Raw genomic sequence first — 26,713 nt, forward strand, 5'->3', positions numbered from 1 at the left:
GGCAGTGAACTCAGAGATTGACCTGCTTCTGCTTCTGAAGTGCTAGAATTTAAAAAATTTAAAAAAAAAGTGCTACCTCTCTTAGTTAAGGTTTCTCTTGCTGTGAAGAGACAACTCCTCTAAGGAAAACAGTTAACTGGGGCCAGCTTACAGTTTCAGAGGTTTATCACCACGGCACGGCAGCATGTCAGCATGCAGGCAGACATGGTGCCGAAGAAGTAGCTGAGTGCTCCATCTTGCATGCAACAGGAAGTCAACTGAGACACTGGCCTGCATCCTGAGCATCAGAAACCTCAAAGCCCACCCCCACAGTGACACACTTCCTCCAGCAAGGACGTACCACCTCCAACAGAGCCACACCACTTAATAATGCCATTCCCTTTGAGATCATGGAAGCCAATTAATTACATTCAAACCAACACATACCTGGCTCATTTAATTTTATTCTTTCATTTTTATCAGCATTCCATATTACAAGCTATATTTTCACTTACTGCTTTAGTTATGTGTCATAGATTTCATTGTTAATTACATTTAAGGGGTTACAGATTTTATTTATTTATTTGTAGTGCAGTGCATGTGGAAGCCAGAAGAGGGCATCAGATTCTCTGGAACTGGAGTTACAGATCATTCTTAGCTGTCCTTTGGGTGCTAGGAATCAAGCCTGGGTCCCCTGGAAGAGTAACAAGAGTTCCTAACTACCAAGTTTTCCTGTCATCTTAGCTGCCACACCTGAATCTGCTGATATTTTAACTACCGTCTGCACCCCATGGCCCCCCATTCAGCACCCAGAGGCTCAGACCTCAGCCTGGTGGAATTTCCAATCCTGCCATGGTAGCACTGGCTCAGTCATGGCTACCAAATATAGGTTTTAACTAAGTCTTTATCATCCTATTTACCAATACTTGAGAGTCAGATATTGGGGTGAAAACCTGCTAGACCAGAGACGCCAAGAAGTAGCCAGCCGACCTTCCTTTTTGGCCAGAGACCAAACTAGAGAAGCAGCTCTCCACTTGTCCCCAACCAATAAAGACCAAGAATCTCTAAGTCCCTCTCTACTCCTTCCTGTGTGTCTCTCTATTCTTGTTCCTGGCTCCTCCGCCCCTCTATGGCTAATTTCTGTCAATTAGTCACAGACTCCACCCCCTAATCCAAGGTTAATTTTATTAACAGTCTCAAAGGTTCATACTGAAATTAAATATCCCACAGCCACCAAGCCATCTCTCTAATTCTTAATTTGTTGCTGTTTTGTTTGAGACAGGATCTCGCTATGTAGCCCTGGTTGTCCTGGAACTCACTATGTAAATCAGGCTGGCCTGGAACTCATGGAGATCCACCTGCCTCTGCCTCCTGTGGAAAGTGCTGGGGTTGAAAGCATGTACCACTAGGCCTGGGGCTTGATTTTTTTTAATCTATCTTGTCCTAGGAGTTTAATAAAAATTTATCCAAATTGGACTTTAAAAAAGAAGTTTTGTTCTAGCCAGGTGTGGTGACCATTTCAAGTTTTCTTTATGGTGTAGTAAATAGTGATTTTAATACATTCATTTACCTGTGTCTCTATGTGTGCACACACATGCAATTGTGCACCTGTGAGAATCAGAAGACAACTTTTGGGAGCCAGTTCTCCTTCCATCATGTGGGCTGGGGGTCATGCTCAGACTGCCAGGCTGGGCAGCATGTACCTTTACTGTTCAGCCATCTTGCCTACTCTAAATGGTAAATTTTTATGCGTGAGAACAGACATATTGCTATTTCAATATGGGACATTTGTGCTGGGGATAACTTAGTTGGTAACATGCTTGCCTCACAAGCATCAAAACCTGAGTTTGATTCTCAAGAGTCATATTAAAGCTGTGCGGGGTGACTTGTGCTTGCAATCTGAGTGACAGCGGGAAGGGAGGTGGAGATCAGTGGATCCTTGGAAGCCTAATGGCCGGTTCCTGTCCAAATGGAAAGTAGAAGACATCTGAGAAATGTTATCCCAGCTAGTCCTGACTACCACGTGTGTGCACACAAACGTGTGCACCCATCCATACAAATATACACCCATCTACACACACATGCACCCGTCTACACACACACACACTTCCATACACATATGCACCCATCCACAGACATGCACTCATTGATACACCCCCACTCATACATACATGCACTCATACACACACACACACACACACCCATCTATACACATATACACACATACACACACACATGCACTCATTCACACACATACACAATGCACCCATCAATATACACATACATCCCCTCCACACACACACATGCACCCATCAACACACACACATGCACCCATCAACACACACATCCATACACACATACACCCCTCCCACACACACATGCAAAGTGGAACAGTCAGTACACATTTAGGTCTACTTTGTAGGAACAGCCTCCATATAGTTTTGTCTTCCTTAGCCTCGAATAAGAGAGTAGCGGGTTAAAACTGTTATTTCCAGCTATCTGTTTTCCCTGCTGCTGTTGCACAAATGCCGTGTGCTTTGATAAGGCACAGCTAACAGGAAAGGATGCTAGTGCACAGACGGGACTCTGGCGCAGGCAGAGGATTCCAGAATGTCATTTCAAGCTGACAGTCCAAATAGCTGAGCCTGTAGCATTGGTGATTAGCATATCACTGCTGTGGAGCGTGGTCCTTAGCGCTACGGTGTCCCTCTTTATGCTTCTTCGAGAACCCTGCCATTTGAGATGGGCATTGCCATCTCTGCTTTCTGTAGTTTCTGTGTTTGGACGGTTGCTGTCCACGTCACTCTTCAGTCTTTCAGAACCACTGATTTTATGTGTGTCTCTTCTAAACGTGACAGGAACACACTGGTTTATAAGCTGTTTGGAAATTCTTTTTCTTTTAGTAGGTGGATTAAGGGCTCTCATGTCGACTGACTAGACTCAGGCTAGAGCTTCTGTTGACTGTGTGCACAAAGCTACAATTATCACGTGTCGCATGTTATGTGATCGGGTGCTTTTTCTTTGAACATTGAGGGAGGTTTGCATTTTTATATGTATTCATTCATGCATTGTGTACATATGAGGGTACTCATGTGCTGGGGAACCTGTGGGGGACCAGAGGACAACATGTGGGAGTCAGTTCTCTCTACTATCATATGGGTACCCAGGGATCGAAACCGGTAATAGAACCTGGCAGCAAAGACCTTTGCCCACTGACCCATTTCCCTGATGTCAAGATCTGCATTTTTATTAATTTTAAAAGCTTTTTATTATACTGATTATATAATTTTAATACTAATGCCCTTAATATTACAAAATACTTCTATTGTCAGTTCGCCCTTTTCAATATTTAAGCCTCAAGTATTTGGTTTGTAATTTCTTTTTCTTGGTTTTGTTTTTTTGAGACAGGGTTTCTCTGTGTAGCCTTGGCTGTCCTGGAGCTCGCTCTGTAGGTCAGGCTGTCCTCAAACTCACAGTGATCCACCTGCCTCTGCCTCCCAAGTGCTGGGAGAAAAGGTGCGCACAGCAACACCCAGCTAATTTTAAGTATTTTTGACTCCTCAAAATTGCAAGTGCAACAATGAGTTCTTTATGTTCTTTTCTCCTCTCCTGTCCTGCCTGGTTTCAGCAGTCAATCTGACACAGTCTAGAGTGACCTGAGGGACTCTCGGCTGAAGGACTGCCCGGATCCACTCGACCCATGGTCATCTCTGAGAGAGATTGTTTGATGGTTGACCTGGGAGGCACTGGCCTACTGTGGGTGGCATCATTCCTAGGCCTGTGTGGGCTGAGTGTGAGTCTGTGCTGGAGCCAGACAGCAGTGATACTCCATGGCTTCTGCAACAGTTCCCGCCCCGACTTCCCTCAGGGATCACTGTGACCTGGAACAGTGAGGTGAAACTAACCCCCTCCACTCCACAAAGCCACCTTCGATCATGGTGCTTATCACAGCAAGAGAAAGCAAACGAGGACATCTCTCTTCTTCCTACGCTAGTGGGTAACCTTGTCCAAGCGGTGCCATTTGACACTCTTCCACGCCAACACTCGTGTGTCCCGCTCAGGTTCCCCCACTGTCTCCTGGTTGGGTGACAGCTGTCTTTTAGAAGAACGCTAAGGGTCTGGGAGTCAACCTTAGCTCTGGCAACGACTAAGACACTTGCATATCTTAGTCAGGTACAGACCTGAGCAATCTCTGTTTTCCTTTCTTTACATGGTGTGGGCTGCGGGGAGGCATGCACCTCACCACAGCACACGTGTGGAGGGCAAAGGACAACTTGCTGGAGTTGGTCCTCTTCTTCCACCATGTGGGTTCTGGGGATTGAACTTGGATCATCAGTCTTGGCAGCAAGCCCCTTTACCCACTGAGCCATCTCACTGGTCCTTATATTTTTCTTAGTTCTTTGAAAATGTTCTAGGACGCAGGAGTGCTCAGTGACCTTGCCTCATCTTACAGTCTGGTGTGGCCTGTGGCCGTGGTCATACCAAGATGCTGCAAAGCCTGAATGTCTGGGTCACCATGAAACCCTTCTATAGCCAGGTTTACTAGGACATTTGGGTAAGAATGGGACTAATGACCTTCGTCCTTGCAGCAAAGCTGTAAAAGGCTCAGCCCAAGGCCTTCGTTAACCGCTCCAAGTCCACTCAAGATAAACCTAACCCAACTGTTACGTGGGAACATGGAACATTGCTATACACCTGTTGGAGACACACCATGGGAAAGAGAAAATTTGTTCCATTGCTCTCTTCTTTGCTGAGGAATCTGACGCCAACCTGATCTTTCTTTTGTAAGAGAGGGCATCCTTCGATCTTGATAATTTTAGTTTCACTTTTCAACATACAGAATGCTTCACTTTATTACACAGTGTATGCTGGAATGTTGAGTTTGATTTTTTTTTACCTTTATTTTTTTTTTCATATGTATGACTGCTTTTCCTGCCTGTATGCCTGTGCATCACATGGGGTATGGAAGAGGCCAAAAGGGCCCATCAGATCCCTTGGGGCTGGAGTTCTAGGTGGTTGTGAGCAGTTAGGTGGATGCTCAGGATCGAACCCAGGTCCTCTGGAAGAACAGCCAGTGCACAATAAACTGGCACCCCCACCCCTCAGTTTATTGTTTTGTTCTAAGAAAGCCTTTTTGATGCTGGGTCAGTGATATAAAAATTCCAGACCACTGCTAGAACACTTCTGAATTACAAGGTGGACTCTTAAGATACAGTTTGTGGAGTTGGTGGTGCACCTCAATAAGAGAGGGCTGGCCCAGCACCTTCAGGGTTAGATTCAAGTCCCAGCAAGGTAAAAAAGGGTGGGAAGGGAGGGAGGAAGGAGCAGAGGTTGATTTTAGGTGTTTTCAAAATTGTGTTTTTATTTTGGGTAGTTTCAATTAGCAACAGGGATCTTGTCTTTTGTTGCTGAGAGCACTAATGTTACCCATGTTGTCTTTTTCTTTTCCTTTCTTTTCTGGTGCCTCGCTGATTTCCTGCCACATCTGCCTCCTCTTCCATACATTGTACCCTCGTATCTAAATCTTTCATGACATTGTTCTTCTGTCTGGTCACTCTCTTCCCCCATAAACTTGCTGCGTTTGCATTTGGATTTGTTTTTAATTTGTCACCCACGGAGTCTTTTTTTCTTTCTTCCACGATTGTCTGATTTATTGTAAGGACGATCTATGTCGGAATGCCATCTTAGTTTACTGTTTTATGGTCCCAGATGCTGTTGCTCAGGGTTTATAACTCTTAACAAGAGGCTCAGCAGCGTCTCCTCCAGCTTAGGTTGCTGTGGCAGTGATGGCTGCCTGCAGCTTCTTTGCCCATCACACACCGAGCCTTCCCTTCCAGATGGAAGATGCTCTTCAAGTTTGTGCTCTGTCCTTCAGACTTCCCAGCAGTCACTGCTCTCTAACCACGCGATCTCACACCTGTCTGCAGCATCTCGCCACTGTGGTCTGGGGAGTTCTGTGCAGCCTTGTGGCAGAGGAAAACCCCGGGGTTGTCACAGGAGTGAGGTCACAAGGGGCTTATCTGAGCAAGGAGCAGGGAAGTCTAAAAAGGAATGAAGAGGAAGGAGGGAGGATGCAGTTATCTGTTCAAATATAACAGGATATGTGGACATGAGAGCAAATAAAAAGGAAATTCAGGCTGGGGTGTGGCTCAGCTAGCAGAGTGTTTGCCCAGCACGCAGGGGCCGTGGGATCCCCCGCACTACATAAACCAGGTGTGGTGGCACATGCCTTTAATCCCAGCACTTGGCAGATGGTGGCAGGAAGATCACAAGTTTAAGGTCACCTTTAGCTGCAAAGAAAGTTTCAGGGCAGCCAGGTTGTAGGAGACCTTGCCTCAAGAAAAAAAAATCCAGAATTTCTCCAAGAGAAACACACAATATTGCCATCATGTGAACTACAATGAAACAGGGCGAACCCTAAAGTGTTTAGCCTGGGCGATGGCCCAGCCGGGTGACCCGGTCAGCCCTAGTCAGGTACAGACAGAGCTGGGGAGGGCACAGGATATTCACCAGGCTCATGAAGATCATCTTGAGTAGGAAGTTATACCCAGATAGGTAAGGGGAGGGAAGGATAAAGGAAGGGAGGAGATGGGCAGACAGGGGAGGACCCTGGGAAGGCACCTAAGGAAACAGGAGGGTTGAAACAGCTGAGAGGGTGATGTGGGGGCTGTAGAGTCTGGTTTGCAGGGAAGGATGGAAGGGGTGGTCCCAGTGTGGGCTGAGGTGGCTAAAGGCGAGGACCAAGGAGATGTAGTCATCCAGGAAGAAGGCTGTTCCCTACTCTGCTGAGTTTGGTCCTGAAAGAGAGCTTTCTTTCTGACTTGGGGGGGGGGGGGGTGAGCATCTTTGATGGCCACACCCTACACTGTTTTCCTGCCTCCTGGAGTAAAGGACAGAAAGGAGAGGCGCAGTCCCACCCGGGGACATGGGCAGCCACATATCTCCAGGGAGTTCTGGCCAGCTTCGGGATGGCCCAGGACAGGACAAGAGCGTGCCACTGAGTCAGCACAAGCAAGAGGACAAGTGGGAAGTCTGGGCAGGTGGGAGGCAGCAGGCTGCCAGGGCACACAGTCATTCCAGAGGTCCCCGGGCCTGAGACAAGACTCTCTGTTCAAGTTGAGCGTACCGAGGAAGAAGGGCCTCATAGACCTGGAGGGGCAGAAGGAGCAGGTCATAAATAAGAATGGGGAAGGGAAGTGCCTCTTACACGAGCTTGCAGCCTGCAATTTAAAAATGTAAATTCTGAGTCTGCTGCAATTGGTGCATGCCTTTAATCCCAACATCACAGGGAGGCAGAGGCAGGTGGATCTCTGTGAGTTCAAGGCCAACCTGGTCTACAAAGCAAGTTCCAAGACAGCTAGGTCTATTACACAGAGAAACCCTGTCTTCAAAAACAAACAGACAAAAGTAAAAGTGAATTCTGAGACTGGAGAGATGCCCCAGTGGTTTAAAACATGGCCTGCCCTTCCAGATGACCCAGGTTTAAGTCCCAGCACACACATGGCGACCCACTATGGTCTACTCTAGTTCCAGGGGGTCCAACACCCTCTTCTGGCATCCTAAGGCACCAAGCACGCACATGATGCATAGACATACATGTAGACAAAACACTCATACATATAAAATAAATAAAAATTTAAATAAATAATTTATAAAACTTACTCCAAAGTTCCAAAACCTTGTGTAAAAACAATGTGGATTATGACATCAGTAATTCCTCTATGCAGTTATGTACTAAAATAATGACAATTTGGATACATTAGATTAAGTGAAATATATTATTAAAACTAATTTTGTTTCTATTTTTACTCTTGAAAAATGAAAAGCTGGAGAGATGGTACAGTGAGCATGGATTGTCCTTGAGGAGGACCCAGGCTCAGTTCCCAGCGTCCTTGGTGTCTTTGTTAGCCAAGATGTAATTCCATTGTCAAGTACCTGAGACCCTTGGCTGAAACCCTAGCATCAATCCCCAGGTTCTTGGGAGGTGGAGGGTAAAATTTCCCTCTAGTTGGGCACAGCAGGTTTAATGTGAATGAGAAAGAAAACTTTGCCTTTCAACGAGAAGAAAAAAGACCCGAGCCAGACCAAGAAGGCAAATGACAAGAGAAAATCCACTGGCTTCTCACCTGGGAAGCTCTGGGGCTGGGGGTGGCAGCCAGGCTGGGATGCGGTGCTGACTTCACAACCTCTGAAAAGGCCACACCTGTCCCTCCTGCAAGGCCTAGAGGGGAAAGGTCATCTCACATTCGTGCACCTCACCAATGAGGCTGACCGGCTTGTGTGACAGCCACCTTGTGTGACAGCCACCGCTCCTGTGATAAACATGTCTGACCAGGAGGACAGGGCAGTGCAGCTCAGCAGCAGGTGACGCCTCAGCGTGCAAAGGCCCTGACTTCAACAAGCACCAGAACAGGAAAACCCACAAAGTGTTTAAACTGGATTAGCCCAGCTCAGATGAGTTGGTGAAAGTCACTGGCAGCAAAACTGCTAAAAACACTTTAAATGGGTGATGTTTTTAAAATTTTGCATAATTGGAGAATGGCAAGCTCAAAGCCCACTTGGAATCCAGAGTGAACTGAAAGTCAACCTGGACAACTTTGTGAGACCTCGCCTCAAAACAAAAAGTATATATGATAGAGAGAAAGAGAGAGAGGCTTGTGCTATAGCTTACCAAGCACAGACTAGCACAGGCCCTAGGTTCAATCCCCAGTACGGGGTAAGAAGTAAACATTTAGGAGTAAATTCCCAGTGCTCCAGCTCCATGAAGTTGCATGAGGTGATGGAAAAGGGGGGGTAAGGATAAAAGGGTTCACGTCTAAGCGAACAGCACATCACCCATTTGCAGTGTTGAAAGAAGCATCAAGTTTAAGGAGATGTGTTGAGAAGTGAAAGAATGAACCCCGGGGGAAAGGGTGGAGCCCTAGACGAATCTGACAGGCGTTCCCTAGCAGACAGATGACAGGGAAAAGCAACCTAGCTGAGGGGGCTGACCTTAACCCCAACTCTTGTCTTCCAGCACAGTCTGAAGTTTCAGGCAGACAGCATTCAGAGCCTGGGCCTCAAGGGAGCTGTCCACGGTTCTGGACTCTGGCTCTGAGGCCTTCACTATTGTCCCGGTTTCTTGCTGTTCTGGACTTCATCCCTAACCATTGCCTTCCTCTCCACTAGATGCTTAGACCTAGACCCACGTCCTGCAATGACCTGTGACCTTTTTGGTCCTTCTCTGAAGGACCTGACTCTGATCAGGCCTCATCCAGTTTGAATCCTATCTCCCTTTCTCCACTCTAACTAGAGAATACAAGACATGGTATGGGCTAATTTTTGCCTGCTGGGAGGGACAGAAATGAGGCTAACACTCCTGAGACCCCAAGTCCTTCACCCTGGGAATGCCATCTGTGGTGGTCTGAAAGACAATAGTCCCTAAAGGGAGTGGCACTATTGGAAGGTGTGGCTTTGTTGGAGTAGGTGTGGTCTTGTTGGCGGAAGTGTCCCTGTAGAGGAGGGCTTTGAGGGCTCCTACATGCTCGAGAACACTATTTCAGTGTCAGACGCTGCCCAGTGTCTCAGATCACTTCCTGTTACCTACAAGATGTAGGACTCTCAGCTCCTCCAGCACCATATCTGCCTGCATGCCACCACGCTCCCAGCCATGATAATAATGGACTGAACCTCTGAAACTGGAAGCCACCACCTCAATTAAATGTTTTCCTTTATAAGAGTTGCCGTGGTCATGGTGTCTCTTCACAGAAATAGAAACCCTAACTAGAACACCATCCTTTCCCCCTTTCCCCTCTTTTCATCCCCAGTGGTGCCTAAACACTTCCAGAGACAGCCATGCCCATTCATTGACCTACCATGAAAAGCTCGGTACGCAGAGCCCACACAGGCTGAACTGGTGGTGTCTATGACATACACGGGGGCCCCAAAAACATCTGCGAGCACCTGGGAGGGACAGAGGGTACAGTGGGTGAGTGGTCACTCAGAGAGACCATTGAGAACCTTCCAGGCCCTGCTCCCCTTCCTCATAACTTCCATTAGACCACAGCTGCCTGCCTTCGGTATGCTTAGCACGGGGAGCCGGTGATGAGATAGGATGACCCAGAGGAAGTCCCTAGGAAGGGCCAGTCTCCAGGCTGTCCCTGTACCTTTTAAATGACAATACCCTACCATATAGCTCCGGCCAGCCTGATATTTACTATGTAATCCAAGCTAACCTCAAACTCATCATCTTCCTGCTGAGTAAGCATACAGCAAGCATGCACCACCATGCCCCGAACTTTCTTGTTTTGTTTTGTTTTTTCAAGACAGGGATTCTCTGTAGCTTTGGAGCCTGTCTTGGAACTAGCTCTTGTAGACCAGGCTCGCCTCAAACTCACAGAGATCTGCCTGCTTCTGCTTTCCGAACTGGAATTAAAGGCGTGCGCCACCACCACCCCACATCCTGTTCTTTTTTAAAAAAGAGGGAAACAGGGTTGAGAAAGTACCTCCAGGAGATTAGCCTGCAGACAAACCTGCGGGGCATTTGCGTTTTCTTAATTAATGATTAATGTGGGAAGGGAAGTCCATTTCATGGTGGGTGGGTGGGGCCACCCCTGGGCAGGTGGTCTTAGGTGCTATAAGAAAGCAGGCTGAGCAAGCCATGAGTCAGCAGCACCTGTCCATTCCTGCATTAGATCCTGCCCTGACCTCCCTCAGAAATGGATTTATAAGCTATAAGGTGAAATCAATCCTTTTCTCCCCAAGTTGCTTTTGCTCATAGTGTTTTATCACAGCAATGTAAACACCCTCACCAATTCTATTTATTTATTTTCAGTGCTGGGAATCACACCCAGAACCTCAAGTGTCACAAGGCGAATGGATGGGAGAAGATGGCTCATTCGGTGAAGAGCTTGCTATATACACACAAGGACCAGTTTTAAACCCTAGAAACCCATATTTTAAAAAAAAATCGCTGACTGTGTAGCACATGACTATAATCCCAGCCCTAAGGAAACAAATCCCTCAGACTGGCTAGCCATTCTGGTCAAATCTGTGAGCGCCAGGGTCAGTGAGAGACTCTGTTCTCCCAAATAAGGAGACCGACTGAGGAAGACACCTAGTTCCTGGATGCAATGACGCAGAAGATGTGGTGCAGGACTACCACCACACGTACCTGTAAGATGTCTTTATTGTGAGATGCTCCCCCTGTGGCCAGAATCTTTGTTTTGGGCACTGTAAAACAAAAGACGAAACAACTGAAGTGGTGGTAGCAATTCTCCCAGGGCAGAGAGGCCTGCCTTTCAGTCATGGATGGCTTGTAGTGGGTCTATGGCCCCTGCTGATCTCCCAGGGCTGTGCAGAGACCCAAAGCTTGACTTATGGTGGATCTTAGACCCCTCATATGTGATCTGCAGTCCGTCTGCCCTGATTGTCTTTATCAACTTGTTGCAAAGGGAGCGGTGGGCTGCGTTCCTGCCAGGATCCCAGCTCCCGGCTAGTTTACACCTGAAATAATTACACAGAAACCTTATTCACTTAAACACTGCCTGGCCCATTATCTGTAGCCTCTTATTGACTAACTCTCACATATTGATTCAACTCATTTCTAATAATCTGTATCTTACCACGAGGTCATGGCTTACTGGGAAAGATTCAGCATGTCTGACTTGGCAGCTTCATGGCAGGCAGCTCTCTGCCTCTGCCTGACTCTGCTTCTTTCTCCCAGCATTCTGTTCAGTCTACTCCACCTATCTAAATCCTGCCCTAACAAAAGCCAAGGCAGTCTCTTTATTAACCAATGAAAGTAACACATAGACAGATGACCCTCCTACATCATCAACTAAAAAAAAATTAAAGGAAGAATTTGGAGTTGGGGATGTAGTTCAGTTGGCAGAGTGCTTGCCTAGCAAACACAAGGCCCTGAGTTCAACCATGAGCACCCCACTCTGCCCTACCCCCAAGAAATAGAAAAAGGGGGGGAATCTCCCACCATGTTAATAACAGAACAGAATTTTCTTCATTTGATAAGGGCCTTCATATCCAAACCATACATTTCATTTTGTATGTATCTGTGTATGTGGTCGCACATGAGCGGTGGAGGCCAGAAGAGGGCACTGGGTCCCCTGGATCTGGAGTTACACTTGGCAGGAGTGGTGGGGACTGAACCTCTGGTCTTCTATAAATGCAGCAGGAACTCTTAACCACTGAGCCATCTCTCTTCCACCACCCTTTAGAAGGGATTGAAGTAGGATTTCTTTTTTGTTTATTTGGCGTTTTTTGTTTGTTTTTTTGTTTGTCAATATGGAGTTTCTTTGTAGCTTTGGAGCCTGTCTGTCCTGAAACTCGCTTTGTAGACCAGGTTGGTCTTAAACTCACAGAGATCCGCCTGCCTTTCATCTCCCCACCCCAATACTAGGATGACAATATGTACCACTATTCCCAGCCCAGCCAGACAAACAACATTCTTTTTTACATTTATTTCTTTATGCATGTGTGTCTATTCTTGAAATGCACTTTTTATTTTTAGACACTATTAAAACTAAGCATGATGACAGACCAAGAACAAAATCTGATCTGGCCAATACACCCAACAAATACACCTCCATGGATGCACCTTTTTGTTTGTAAGCAGAGCTTGTCTGGGAGCTGGAACTATGGCTCAGCGCTAGAGGATCTGCCTAGCAGGTATAAGGTCCTAGGTTCCATTGCCAAAGAAAATAAAAATAGGGGTTGGAGAGATGGCTCAGTGGTTAAGGCACTAGCTGCTCTTCCAGCGGACCCAAGTTCAATTCCCAGCACCCACATGGCGGCTCACAACTGTCTGTAGCTCCAGTTCCAGGGGCTTTGGTGCCCTCTTCTGGCTTCTGCACACAAGTGGCACACAGACATCTATGCAGCCAAAAACATTCATAAACATAAAATGAGATTTTTGAAATGAAAAATAAAAATAATAAATAAAAAAGGAACCTGCTGAGAGATAGCTCAGCAGATGAGGGCACTTGGTGACAAGCCTGACATCCTGAGTTCAATCCCCAGGGCTCATGTCATAGAAAAAGTGAACTGACCCCCAAAGTTGGGCAATTAGAGCCAGCTTCTGTGCCTTGATCACACAACCTCATTTCTTAAAGACTTCTGAGGACTTTGGAAACCTTCAGGATTTAAAAAACCTAGGTCCCCAAGATGGTTAGATGAGGGAGTACATAGGAATTATCTTACTTATTTTAATATATGTACTAAAACGCAGGTGTTGTTAGTACACACTTCTAACCCCAGCACTTGGGGAAGTAAGGAGGGTCAGGAGTTCAAGGTCATCCTCAGCTAACGAGCAAGCTCAAGAAGTCCCTAGTGGTGGGATTGCATGTATGAGCTGGCATGCTCATTTTATATGGTGCTGGGGATGGAACCAGGGCCTTGGGTCAGGCAGGCATCTACCAACCGAGCCACACCCAGCTCGAACTATCCCGGTTTAGCAGCAGCAGGTAGTGTCTGCACTGGGTCTGAACTCCATCTTCCTTTGCTCAGTGCCAGTCTGTGCCATCTACAAGTTCAGTGAGTGTAATTAGGGGTTCACTCCATTTCTGTGTGGTACCCTATCCAATGAATACACATACTGTCTACATTTTTTTTGTTTTCTTTTGACTTTTGTTTTGTTTTGTTGAGACAGGGTCTCTCTGTGTCACCTGACTGGTCTAGAACTCAGAGACCTGCCTGCCTCTGCCTCCCAAGTGATGGGATGAATGACAAACGCCCCCACACCCAGTGCCTCATGACCAAGGTCATTCTGTCTACTCTCAACAGATACTAGATTGCTTTCATTTTGGGACTAGTAAGCGAAGGTCACATTGAATGTTCCAGTCACACTGAATGTTCTCACAGACCCTTTTTTTTCATGGGTATCTTTAATGAACATATATGTATGTTGCTATGCATGTTTACATAAGAATACAATTGCTGGCATGGTATATATTCAGTTTAAGTAGATGCTGTCTATTAGGTTTCCCGAGGCTTCCTTTTATAGCACCCTTTTACTTGGTTGGTTCAAAGACAATAAGACATTCTATACAGGACCTGAACTGTTCATGAAAGCCTCCTATGGGCACTCCTAAGCAAAGAGGCTTCATGGGAATTTTGTTGTTGCTATTGTTTATTTGTTGAGACAGGATCCCGCTATGTAGCCCTGGCTGACCTCAAACTCACAGATCCACCTGCCTCTGCCTCCCTAGTGCCGGGTTAAATGACAAAATGACAAACACTGCCACCTTCAGTGCTTCACCGGGACACTAGTGGGCTCGTACAGCTGTCTAGGATCCTTATCGTAGCCCAACTCCATCAGCAGAGGGGAGACACTGAGCTCTGGGACCTGCTTGCTCTGCAGCTAAGTTCTTAGGAATCCCTTCCCCAAGCCATGGGTCTGCCCTCTCTACCCAGCCCTGTGAGTGTTGGCAGTGGTACTACATGACCACTTTTTCTGGTCTAAGCTGTCACGGCCCCAGAACACAGCCCTTCTACCCGCACTGTCCGTATCCCCAAGTTCAGAGCTCAGGATGCGTATCTGCAGGTAGGACTTGGGGGACCCGGAGGACCTCTGCTAATGCCTACAGCTCATGACCAAAAGATCAGGTAAGCAGTGACGGAGCAGAGAAGCAGGTGACCCTGCTGCTACACACCTGCTCACGCGTGCCTGGATCACTCCCTCACCCTACCCAGGACCTCACCGAGGCCACCCGCCTTCTCCTGACCACATTCGGTGATGACTTGATCTCTTGGCCTCAGCTCTTGACCTCAGCCCCTCCACAGTCCCAGAATGCATCCAGCTGGCCGCTCACTTACTGACTCGGTAGCCTAGCCCTTCTGCGTGGATTCTTTTGGCCATGAACTGTCCTTCGATCAGTGCCCGAATCTCCACATCCCCAGGGAATGCTGAGACCTGTTTACAGAAAGTAGGTACAGCATGAGGACTGTGAGTGTTCTTGTGTACGTGCAAGTGAGATCGTGTGTGTGTTTATGTTTGTGTGTGTGTGAATGCACGTGCATGAGTGTGCACCATGCACACGAGAACATTCACACGTGTGTAAGTGATCTTACTTTAACCACCAATTTCACCTGTCACATCTTCACACGGACACAGCCCTCACATGCACGCCTCACCTGTGTGCCACTCTGAGGTGTCCGTGACATCGCGGTGCTTGGTTTCAGGCAGCCAAGGGCACAACTTCCAACTTAAACATTTCCCCTGCGATCTCAACTGTCATGTGGATCTTCCTGTTCTGTCCTCTTTCCTAACCTAGGGCCACAATGGTGGAACCTTGTTTTCAAGGTCACATGACCAAATTAGATTGTCGGGTCTAAGGATTCGGAGTTCGTGTTTGATAAGTGACAGCCGTGAACTCATCCTGAGTATCCACAATGACGACTATGAAGCATCAAGACAACTCTGATGGGCGTCACCCCAGGCTGAGGCCTGACCTCCAGTCCCTCGGATCAAGAAGTAAATCTGCCGTTCTCTGTCGCTGCTCTTGCAGAGGACTTGGCTTTGGTTTCCAGTACCTACATGGCAGCTCACAACCACCTGTAATTCCAGTTCCAGGGGATCCAGTGTTTTTTTTTTTTTTTCGATCTCTGAAGTCACCAGGCACACAATGTGAATACATTCACGCAAGCAAACACTTACATAATAAGCAAATATAGAAAAAAAAACACTCATAACCGACTGAGTGAATGAATGAATGAATGAAGAACACTACTTTTTCCTTGGTAAGCGTAGGACTGATGTACACAAGGACAGGCATGTGTGCCTTTTCTCTATAAACAGAAACTGAACTAGCTCCAACTTGATGACCAGGATGAACTTTCTATGCTTTTTGTCTGTTTGTTTTTTTGAGACAGAGTCACTCTACACAGTCCTGGCAGTCCTGGAACTCGCTCTGCAGACCAGGCTGGCCTTGAACTCACAGAGATCTGCCTGAATCTGCCTCCTGCGTGCTGGGATTAAAGGTGTGCACCACCGCCCCGAAAACTTTCTACATCTTATCCAAAGCATTCTATCGGATGTGTAACACTTAGTCTGCAACACCAAAGCTATGTCCCCCTGACTAGTACAGCATTAGAACATCTCACCAAGGTTCCCCGACAACCACTGGGTTCACAAGCATCCTCCAGCTCCTACCTCCAAAACATGGTGTCAACTCACGGTAACAACCAGAAAAATCCATCCCAAACAGGGACTCTCCCAGAAGGGGCCCCATGGAAAGGAAAGAAAAGTGGCTTTTGTGACAAGAAGGGCCTGGTTTTGAGCTTCCTCCACCGCCTGTGACCTCGTGACTTTGGGCAGGCCACTGAGGCCTCAGCTTCCCCTTCTGTAAAAAGGGTTCATCATCCCTACATTACAAAGTTGCTTAGAGAAAGAGGATGATGCTGAGAGGCAATGGTGCTCAGCGAATGTTCCCATCTCCCACATAGGTTCTTCCCACCAGGAAGAAACTCCTGCCCTCAGGACCAAGGGCTACTGGGAGGCGGAGGGTAAGGCCACCAAGGGGATACCCAGTGACACCAGTCCGAGAGCAGACAGTAGTTCACAGTGTACCCTGGTCCCCTGCATTCCTCCCTGGAGGAGGGACAGTGTCTGCCAACCCCTGCTGAGCCCTCAGCCTCTAGAATAGACCGGAGCACACATGTAGGTGAGCAGATGAGTGAGCCCTACAAACAGTATGCTCTGAGGCTGGCTTTTAAACACAGCACTGACACCAGAGTCGATGGAAACCCACAGCGTATGGGGCTGGGGCGCTAGCTGAGCACTTGGAAGACCTGCGGTACGAGCAACAGGGCCTGCGTTTGGAACCGTAGAGCCCTCAGACACACGAGGTGGGCAGGGTGGCTTGCCTGTAGGTCCAGCCTCAGAAGGTGGAGACAGAGAATCCCCAAAACAAGCTCTGGGTGTGATCCAGAAAACCTGTCTCAATGAATCAAGTGGAAGAGCAACTCAGGGAGATTCCCAGCGTCAACCTCGGGCTGCCACATGCATGCACACCCGGCAACACACATGCAAACATGCACGCACACCACACACATATACACATGAAAAGAAAACCAAAAACATAAGTACCTCAGTGTTTTCTGCGTTAAACCTATGACGTCCCATAATTCCAGGGGTGATCTCCATTACATCGAAATAGAAACCTGACAGGGAACCAGGAAGGGATTAGCTGTCAGCGACCCAGGACAAAGAACAACTTCTCAAAAGACTTTACAAAGGGCGAGGCAAAGTTACCTCAGCTGCGCCTCAGGCTCCCCCCGTCCCTCATCCCCTCGAGGAGCCCTGTGGTATCCTCAGTCCTTTCTCTCCAGCAGAACAGAAGGGACTGGGAAGGCCTGGGCTGTCCTGAGGTAACTCTTCCCCCTTTCCCTCGGCAGCTCACTAACCCCAGCCCCAACCGAGGTGTGCTCAGGAGATATGGCCTTTCCTTCCTCAGGACGTGGCCTGGGTGCTGCATCCTTCCTCACACAGCCTTGTCTGGGGCAGGAAGCTGCATACTGTGAAGTAGCAGGGCACAGTAGACCCTAGAGCAGTCAACTCATTCCCTAGGGGCTTTGACAGGGTAGAAGATACAGCTAGAGTCTAACCTTTCACAGCCAAGGGAAGCTTCATGACCCCACCCTCAGAACCTGGGGCCTACGGCAGTGTAGACAGAAAGGACCCCCTTCCCCGCAAACCTCTCCATGCCCCCAATTCATGGCACTCTAAGCCTTCCAGCCCCTGTACACAGGCCCAACCTACCCAAGTTGCCCTTGTTCCCCATCTCTGTGGACTGCAGGGCTTTAGAGAACTTGCTCCAAGAACCGGAAGCAGACTCATCTCTGATCTTCTCTCTCATAAGGGAGCCATTCTTAAAGCTGCAGAAACACACACAGGATGAGTCCTGGGCTCCTGGTGTAGGGTTTCCTTTCTATGTGTTGCTTTCATTGGTCAAATAAAGAAACTGCCTTGGCTTTTTGATAGAGCAGGATTTAGATAGGTGGAGTAGACCGAACAGAATGCTGGGAGAAAGAAAGCAGAGTCAGACAGATGTTATGGCTCTCCTCTCCAAGACGGATGCTGGTTAGACTCATGCCAGTAAGCCAGTCAAGTGGCGATACACATTAGAGGAGATGGGTTAAACGAATATGTAAGAGTTAGCCAATAAGAAGTTGGAACTAATGGGCCAGGCAGTGTTTAAATGAATACAATTTGTGTGTTGTTATTTCGGGGTATAAGCTAGCCAGGCGGCCGGGAGCCAGACGGGAAGCAGCCCGCAGCTCCTCTTTACTACAGGCTCCCAGGTTTTGTAGTGGTGTTGGGAACCCAAGTTCTCCACATGCTAGGCAAGGATTATACCGCTGAACTTTACATGCAGACTGGACCCAGGGGTTTTGGAAGAGTCCTGGACAGGGTCTTCAGGTCAGGCTAGACCACAACCCCTGGGCTCGGTTGCGCCAGACCTATCTGCACCTCCCTCCCCCGACCCAGAGAGTCCAGGATTACCACAGAAGAGCCATGTAGTGCTGCACATCGACGGGGTTGCAGAAGATGTGGCCTTCCAGGGCAGGCATGGGTTCTTGGAGCCAGAGAAATAGGGTGTCGCTGGTGCCCAGGCTGACCTGAGGAGAGCAGAGTGGAGGGTGAGGTGCTCCCTTTCTGCCAGGGATGCACACCACACCCTGCCACCCCTTCATCCAATCACTCCATTCCTCACACTGCAGGTGATGACTGCCACCTCCTCAGAGACACTTCTTGACTCTCCCCATACCAGATGAGGTAAAGGTCTACCACCCAGATCCAGGTTCTCATGAGCACCATGACTGACTTTCTAGAACTTAATACAAAATCTTCAAAATAATGGTTCCCCAAATGGCTCCCTTCCTAAGTGTAGAAAGCCATAGAATAAACCTTCCCATGTACCTGGGAGTCCACAGCACCCCGGCCCACGTCCAACACTTTCACACTATGCCCAGCAGACAAGGGTCATGCTTGACATCAGCGAAGGGCAATACTAGCTAAGGTTAGACTGTGGGACACCATCCTCTTTAGAGGCAGCAGACCCTCCTAGGTGTAGCAAACACACAACTGAGACTGAGCACCTCGGTCCCCAGGACAGAAAGTCTAGAAGTGAGGAGCTGTCTTACCGCAATGTCACCTTCTTCCAGCCTCATGCCCGCCAGCGATGCTGAGGGTGGGAGGGAAACACCAGGTTAGCCAGAGTCATGTGACCCACAGAGCAAACTGCAATAGCTGCCCAGACAGCAGTACAGATATTAACCAACAGTTCAGCAAACTGAGGGTTCAAGGAGCCCCAAAGGTGACAGGGGTCAGAGGGTGGACTGCTCTATTTGGGTTGAAAAGTCTGTTCCCTCAGGGATTCGAACTCCCTCCACCACCTGGTTCTCCAAGAAGTCCAGAGAATCCGAGCAGACCAGGCACACATGACAGGGAAGACCAAGGTGAGGCTGGAGCACGATGTTCCTGAACCGGGACGAAGGAAGGGCTGAGGTCATGGTGACTGCCCTACCCCCAGACACAGGGTCCCCAGCAGCAATCTTTCTGTGACCCCATTGCTGATACACCCCACCGCTGAAGAAGACAAGGCACATAGCTGGTGCTCACTAAATGTGGAGTGAAGGAGACATGGGGCAGGAACAGACACTTCTGGATTCGCCTAGAGGGCTGGGCTTTGAGGCTGTGCGCATGCCCAGGCACTGAAGAGAACTTTGCAAAGCTTCCTCCACAGGAGGTCAGGCTGATGGGTAGGCCAGCTGAAGCCTGGGCACCAGCACAGCACACCGATCAAAAGGATGATGGCTCACACATGGGCACAGGACAACGTCGACAAGGAGAATCCCTCCAATTTCCACTATTCTTTGAAGGGTTAGGAACAGGGTGGGTTTCCCTGTGGAGCACACAGCATACGCCTCAGAATGGCCTACTGGTCTTTCTTGAGCGACCAGAGCGATGTGTGATTCTCCTCTGTATGCTGTGAATATGTTTGATTGCCGTTGGTTAATAAAGAAGCTGCTTTGGCCTATGGCAGGGCAGGCTAGAACTAGGTGGGAAAACTAAACTGAAGGCAGGGAGAAAGAAACTGGAGTCTGGCAGACGTCAAAGAAAGATGCCAGAACCTTACTGTTAAGCCAGAGCCTCGTGGCAATACATAGATGAATAGAAATGGGTTAATTTAGATATAAGAGCTAGCTAGGAATATGCCTGAGCCGTTGGCCAGTGTTGTAATTAATACAGTCTTTGTGTGATCACTCAGGTCTGGAGGTCTGGGAAACAAAAGTGCCGTCTCTGTCTACACCAGAGGCCCTGAGAGTCCCTGAAGGAGAAGAGGCGGGGGGGGGGGGGTGCCGGGGGGGGTGCCACAAGAAACAAACTGCGCTTATGGCTCTAACGACCTCAAAACCGTGTCCTCAGAGAAGCCGAGATGGTAGCTGGAATAGGTCAGGACCAAGCTGGGGTTGAGACAAAGTCAGATTTCAGAGGGAAAGAGAACACCACAGAAGGCTTCATCAAGAAGCTAGACTGTGGGCTGAGCGTGGTGGCATGCCCTCCTACCCCCAATGCTGGGTCCCAGCATTGGAGAGGTGGAGACCTAATAGATCTTTGAGGCTCTACCACAAAGTGGCCTCGTCTAACTGAGAGTTCCAGGTTAGTGAGAAACCCTACTTTAAAAAAAGGAAGGTAAGCAGCATATGAGGAATGGCAGACATCAGAGGCTGTCCTCTGATCTATACACGCACATGCACACGCACACACACACACACGTGCACATGCACCTGCACACACAAGTGCACCTGCATACACACATGAGAGAGACATGAACAAGAAGACGAGTGTAATTCTTTAAAAGTCCAGTATGAACCAGGCGTGGTGGCTCACATCTGTATTCCCCATACCCAGGGAGGGAGGACCGATGAGCACCTAAGGTCAGTCTGGGCTACACAGGAAGATCCAGGCTTTCAGAGGGAGACCCCATCTCAGTTAGATATCTATGGAGAAAGGCAGGAAGTCCAGCAAACCCACAGTCACTTGGAAAGCAACCCTCCTGAGGCACTTACCTGGGTTGTCCCCAGTGAAGGCCACCACTTTGCACGCAGGAGGGAATCCATAGCGCTGGACATAGTAGGAAGAAATGGCTCCCTAGGGAGAAAGAGTACCTGTGTTCTGCTGATGTAACCACAGCCTGTTCAGCCCAGCCATGCTCACCACAACTCAGGAGACCCCTGGCTCCAGGCCTTCCACACCTCAGGCCATGAGGATGCTGCAGGCATCTGTGGCAGAGCCTAGAGCACCATCATCCTTCCCAGCCACACCCAGCAGAAGGAGCCCAGAACAGGTGTGGAACCACAGGCCTGAGGTCACCTCCAGAATCATAGGAGTCTGAGATTGAGGGTAGTTAGAACATACCAATCTCTAACTTGAACCTACTTTGTGAACACCAAATTCTGGATAAAATGTTGAAGAAAAGAAAGTAACAGAGCATTGGTAAGCAAGCTCACAGATACAGCAGATGCCTTGCTTGTTTATTATGCCAGCAACCAGACTAGAATAATCAGATAGGCAAGTGCATAGAAAAATCTTCTAAAAAAAAAAAAACTAACCTCAGGGTTAGCCTGGACTACAAAGCAAATTAAAGGCAAGCCTGAACTAGATAGCACACTAAAGGCCAACCTGGACCACATGAGATTGTCTCAAGAAAAAGGGGGTAGATTAGGCGTGTAGTTAATTTGTCAGAATGCTCCACTAGCCTGCATAAAACAGTGGATTTGAACCCCAGCACCCTGCAAAACCAGGCATGGCAAGGGGGCTGGAAAGATGGTTCAGCAGTTAAAAGCACTTAGTGCTATAGCAGAGGACCTGGGTTCAGTCCCAGCACCGCATGGTGACTCACAACCATTCATAACTCCAGTTCCAAGGAATCTTCTAACTCTGTGGGCACTGCATGTACATGTTGAATGCAAAACATGTAGGCAACCACTCTCACACACAAAATAAATAAATCTTAAAAAAAAAATTAAACCAGACACAGTGCTGTACGTGTAATCTTAGCCTGGGCTACACAGCAAGTTCTGGGCCAGCCTGGGATCCCAAAGGCCCTGTCTCAAAAATTAGTAATAATGATAATAATAAAACTAAAGAAAATTAACTAAAAAAAATTGGCAGTTTATGGTAGGGGACTCCTTTAAAATAAGAGCAGAGATCATCTCTTCCCAAAGAGATAAATATTATATAGAAAGAAGTTAGAAAAGGCAGGGCATGGTGGTTAATGCCTGTAATACCAATACCTAGGAAGCTGAGACAGGAGGATGGTTATAAATTCAAGACCAGTCTGGACTACAAAGCATTAGGTCAGCATGTGCTTCACAATAAGATTGCCTCAAAGAAACAATTTTTTTGCTTTGTTTTGTTTTTTTGAGACATGGTTTCTCTGTATAGCCCTGGCTGTCCTGGAGCTTACTTCATAGACCAGGCTGGCCTCAAACTCATAGAGATCTGCCTGCCTCTGCCTCCCAAGTGCTGGGATTAAAAGTGTGCGCCATCACCACCTGACAAGAAACACATTTTTAAAGTATTTTCCCCCCAGTGTAGGGGAAGACAACTTGGTGTTTCCATCAGAACAAGCCACCCCCTGGGAAGAGAAACATCTTGACCTGGGTTGCCTCAGAAGCCAGGGAGTGATGGGGCCTGCATGCAGGTTACCTTGGAGGAGTGACCTAGGAGACTAGAGAAAACAAGAGGGCCAGAGGCCTAAGAGTCACTGTCCCACTGGGCACCCCAAAGGCCACAGAGGCTGAAGCCACAGAGGAATCTCTGAAAGCTGGGTTGGTCCTGAGGACTGTCTTTCTGGGAACAAGCCGGGGGCCGTCATGCACACACAGGTTCCCATGCCTCTTTGACAATGGCTGCCCTACACACTCATAGGACACATGAGTCAGGAAAGTTCAATATAGAAGGTATAATTCCAGCAGGGGTGACACCTGCATGAAGCCACCGCGACTTTTGATGCACGGTTGGTTAGTAAAAAAAAAAAAAATGCATTCTTCAGAACTGGCTCTTTCCAATTCCTCCAACACCTCTGAAAAAGACTCCCTTAGATGTGTTCCTGGCGTAGCGAGAGCAAAGCCTTAGGCAAAGCCTTAGACGAAGACTTGGTCTCTATTTCACATAAAACAAAAGGCCACGGATTACAGTAACATTCCAGGGGCTCAGTGTACAGACAAAAAAAAAAACAAAAATAAAAGCGAAATTTCCACACTTCAACAATCAGGCCACATCTACTTATTTGGGGCTTGATCCCTAGTGACCCATGATATCTTATATACAACTGAAGCCTAACTTTTTTGTTGTTTGTTTTTAGAAACAGGGTCTCACTGTGTGGCTCTTGCTGTTCTGGCACTTGCTATGTAGATCCACCTGCTCCTACCCTTCAGTGTTAGGATCAAAGGCCTCGCCACCACTCATGCTTGGATCCTACTTTTTTTTTTTTGAGACAGATTTCTCTGTATAACTCTGGCTGTCTTGGAACTAGCTCTGTAGACCAGGTTGGCCTTGGATCCACGTGTCTCTGGGATTAAGGCCCAGCCAAAGACTAATTCCTAATGAACATGGCATGTTACAAATGCCCTAGTCTCAAATAAAACAATGTATGCTGCAACATTCGTTGCTCAGCAAGGTAACTTGGTATCTGCCTGTCCACCCTGATGGGGACCCCACACAATGGGACAAGAGCTATCGTTTAACTCCCGCTGGCTGTAGTCTGTGAACTCCCAGTCTTTCAGCAGCGTGATCCTCTCTGGACACTGGGCCTCTTGTTTTAATTAATTCTCCCTTGGTTTATGCTTTGGTAAATTTTTTGTGGCCGCACCACTGTCTGGCCTTCTATGCTGTTTCATACAGAAGCTGCCAGTCATCTGGTTACCTTTTCTGTCTTTTTGGCCTGCGGCATCCACGCCTTTGCGTCTTGCACTGTAGGATGCTCTCCCTTCAGCTCTGCGTACTGGCTTCATAGAATACCTGGGGGAGCAGTGGTTGGGTATTCTGCCCAGGGTAGCATGTCAGTGAGAATCTTACGGGAAAACAATGGCTATGCTTGAGCGTGGCAACAGCCCATCTTCCTGGTGGCCCATGACCATGACCTGAAGCTCCTCCTTCCTTCACAATCAGTCATCTGTCCCATATGGGATTCTTTTTTATTGTTCTGGCTTCATATGTGTGTCATGTGTACCAAAAGATACCTGGACCCTCCTTACCCCATGTCTCCTCTGTATAGTCAAGAACAGGGCTGGCCAACCAGATCACACTTGGGTGTTTAATCCATATCCATTCCAAACGGTGGCACTATACTCATGATCAAGTGCCCTTAACTTACTAGTGTGTCCAATCACCATCCAAAATACACTACATCTCATCTCATTTGCACAGGAGCCTTGTAAGAGAGACAGGATTATTCCCAGATGAGGAAACAGAACACTGATTAAACAGAGGCAGGCTGGGCTAGGTACAGTGGCACACACCTTCAACCTCAGCACTGGAGGGCAGAGGCAGGTGGGTCTCTGCACACTCTAGGCCAGCCTGGTTCCAGGCCATCAAGGCCTATAGAGAGACCGTGCCTCAAAACAAAACAAAACAAAACAAAACGAAACAAAGCAAAGCAAAACCAACAATGGACCATAAGCAGGCAGACTTGACCAAAGCAGGGGTTTAATCTCAGTCAGTGTGATGCTAGGGCCTGTGGTCTATCAGGTCCTTAGCACTTATATTTTCCAGAACCTGGCCACCGCCTTCTTCCGTGCCAATGCCCAGAACCTCAGCACTGTGCATTTTTACCCTCAGGTGTGCAGATACCCAGAAATCCTTCCGAGAGTTTGGAAATCTAGCCCTGCTGTGGACAAGCCCCTAATCCAGACAGATGGTCAGATATTCCGACTAATGTCAAATGTTGAGTTTAGGTTTAAGGAAAGTGTGTGTGTGTGTGTGTGTGTGTGCATGGATGTGCACACCCTCCTAGGCTCCACCAGAGTGCCAGTGCCCCACAGGCGCCATCACTGAAAAGAGGACTTACCACAACTGAGCACGAGGGGACTGGTGAGCCGAGCTTCTCCTCTAGACGGGGGGCACAGGCACCAAGGCAAGCTTGGGACCAGACTTTTTCCTGGATCTGCAACAAATTCATTCCAGAACCTAAGCAAAGAAGGAAGAAGGAAAGAAACAAAAATAAAAACATCTGACAGACCTAAACAGAGAATTCTCAACAGAGGAATCTAAAATGGCTCGAAGACACTTAAGGAAATGCTCAACATCCTTAGTCATCAGAGAAATGCAAATCAAAACAACACTGAGATTCCATCTTACACCTGTAAGAATGGCCAAGATCAAAAACACTGATGACAACTTATGTTGGAGAGGTTGTGGGGGGAAAGGGAACACTTCTGCATTGCTGGTGGGAGTGCAAGCTATTACAGCAGCCCCTTTGGAAGTCAGTGTGGTGATTTCTCAGAAAATTAGGAAACAACCTTCCTCAAGACCCAGCAATACCACTTTTGGGTATATATCCAAAGGATGCTCAGTCGTGCCACAAGGACATGTGCTCAACTATGTTCATAGCAGCATTGTTTGTCATAGCCAGAACCTGGAAACAACCTAAGTGCCCCTTGACCAAAGAATGGATAAGGAAAATGTGGTACATTTACACAATGGAGTACTACACAGCAGAAAAAAAAACATTTTGAATTTTGCACGAAATTGGATGGAGCTAGAAAACATTATTTTGAGTGAGATAACCCAGACACAGAAAGACAATCATCACATGTATTCACTCATAGGTGGCTTTTAAACATAAAGCAAAGAAAACCAGCCTACAATTCACAATCCCAGAGAACCTAGACAACAATGAGGACACTGAGAGAGACATACAGAGATATAATCTACATGGGAAGTAGAAAAAGACAAGCTCTCCTGAGTAAATTGGGAGCATGGGGACCTTGGGAGAGAGTTGAAGGGGAGGGAAGAAACAGGGAGGGGAGCAGAGAAAAATGTAGAGCTCAATAAAAGTCAATTAAAAAATAAGAAAAAAAATAAAAACATCTGGAGAGCCAGGGGCTGTGGTGTTGGTACACGCCTTTGATCCCAGCACTGGGAGGCAGAGGCAGGTGGGTTTCTGTGAGTTCGAGGTCAGCCTGATTGACAGAGCAAGTTCCAGGATGGGCTCCAAAGCTACACGAAAAAATCCTGTCTTGAAAAACAAAAACAAAACAAAACAAAAAACCCAAACCAACCAACCAACCAAACAAACAAAAAATCTGGAGTCTGGGGCACTGGTGGAGGTGGTGAAATTGGCAGAGAAAGCTAGTTCTCTAGTGTAAATGTACGGCCGGGTCCCTTTCCTTGTTTTGCTTTTTAAGATTTATTTACTTGTGTTTCATGTGTATGAATGTTTGCCTGCATGTATGTCTGTGCACACACATTTGCAGTGCCAGTGGAAGGGAGAAAAAATGTCATATGTGCCTGAAACTGGAGCCACAGATGGTTTGTAAGCTGCCACGAGTGCTGGGAACGGAGCCCAGGGCCTCTACAGGAGCTCTGAGCCATCTCTCCAGCCCTGTGGCTGGACCAATTTCATCACAGAAGGAAGGCAACACACTTTGACCCTCTTGGACCCAAAGCCAGGAGGCAGCAGGGCCCATGTAAGTACACCATGTCTCCACCTCCTCCAAATACTCTCTGCAG

General features: G+C 47.8%; 1 protein-coding gene across 6 annotated transcripts in view; it reads right to left on the minus strand.

Moving 5' to 3' along the window:
* Positions 1–423: 423 nt before the first annotated feature.
* The window catches only part of Xylb (xylulokinase), a 44,169-nt gene continuing 17,879 nt past the window's right edge, over positions 424–26,713 (minus strand). For 2 of the 6 annotated variants that reach the window (XM_087905159.1, XM_087905165.1), the window contains 11 exons: positions 25,050–25,168; positions 21,046–21,127; positions 19,117–19,157; positions 18,476–18,591; positions 17,732–17,847; positions 17,060–17,133; positions 14,788–14,884; positions 11,132–11,190; positions 9,834–9,921; positions 8,106–8,200; positions 5,315–7,128 (listed from right to left, as the gene is read on the minus strand). In XM_087905159.1, the coding sequence (XP_087761285.1) occupies positions 7,051–7,128; positions 8,106–8,200; positions 9,834–9,921; positions 11,132–11,190; positions 14,788–14,884; positions 17,060–17,133; positions 17,732–17,847; positions 18,476–18,591; positions 19,117–19,157; positions 21,046–21,127; positions 25,050–25,168 (965 nt within the window). In that variant the 3' untranslated portion in view covers positions 5,315–7,050. Of the gene's footprint in view, positions 674–5,314; positions 7,129–8,105; positions 8,201–9,833; positions 9,922–11,131; positions 11,191–14,787; positions 14,885–17,059; positions 17,134–17,731; positions 17,848–18,475; positions 18,592–19,116; positions 19,158–21,045; positions 21,128–25,049; positions 25,169–26,713 lie in introns of those variants that run through there. The other 4 variants (XM_087905161.1, XM_087905160.1, XM_087905162.1 and 1 more) reach the window with 4 other exon arrangements.

The sequence above is a fragment of the Myodes glareolus genome, chromosome 4 (assembly GCF_982192425.1).
Source record: "Myodes glareolus chromosome 4, mMyoGla1.1, whole genome shotgun sequence".
NCBI classification, from domain to species: Eukaryota; Metazoa; Chordata; class Mammalia; order Rodentia; family Cricetidae; genus Myodes; species Myodes glareolus.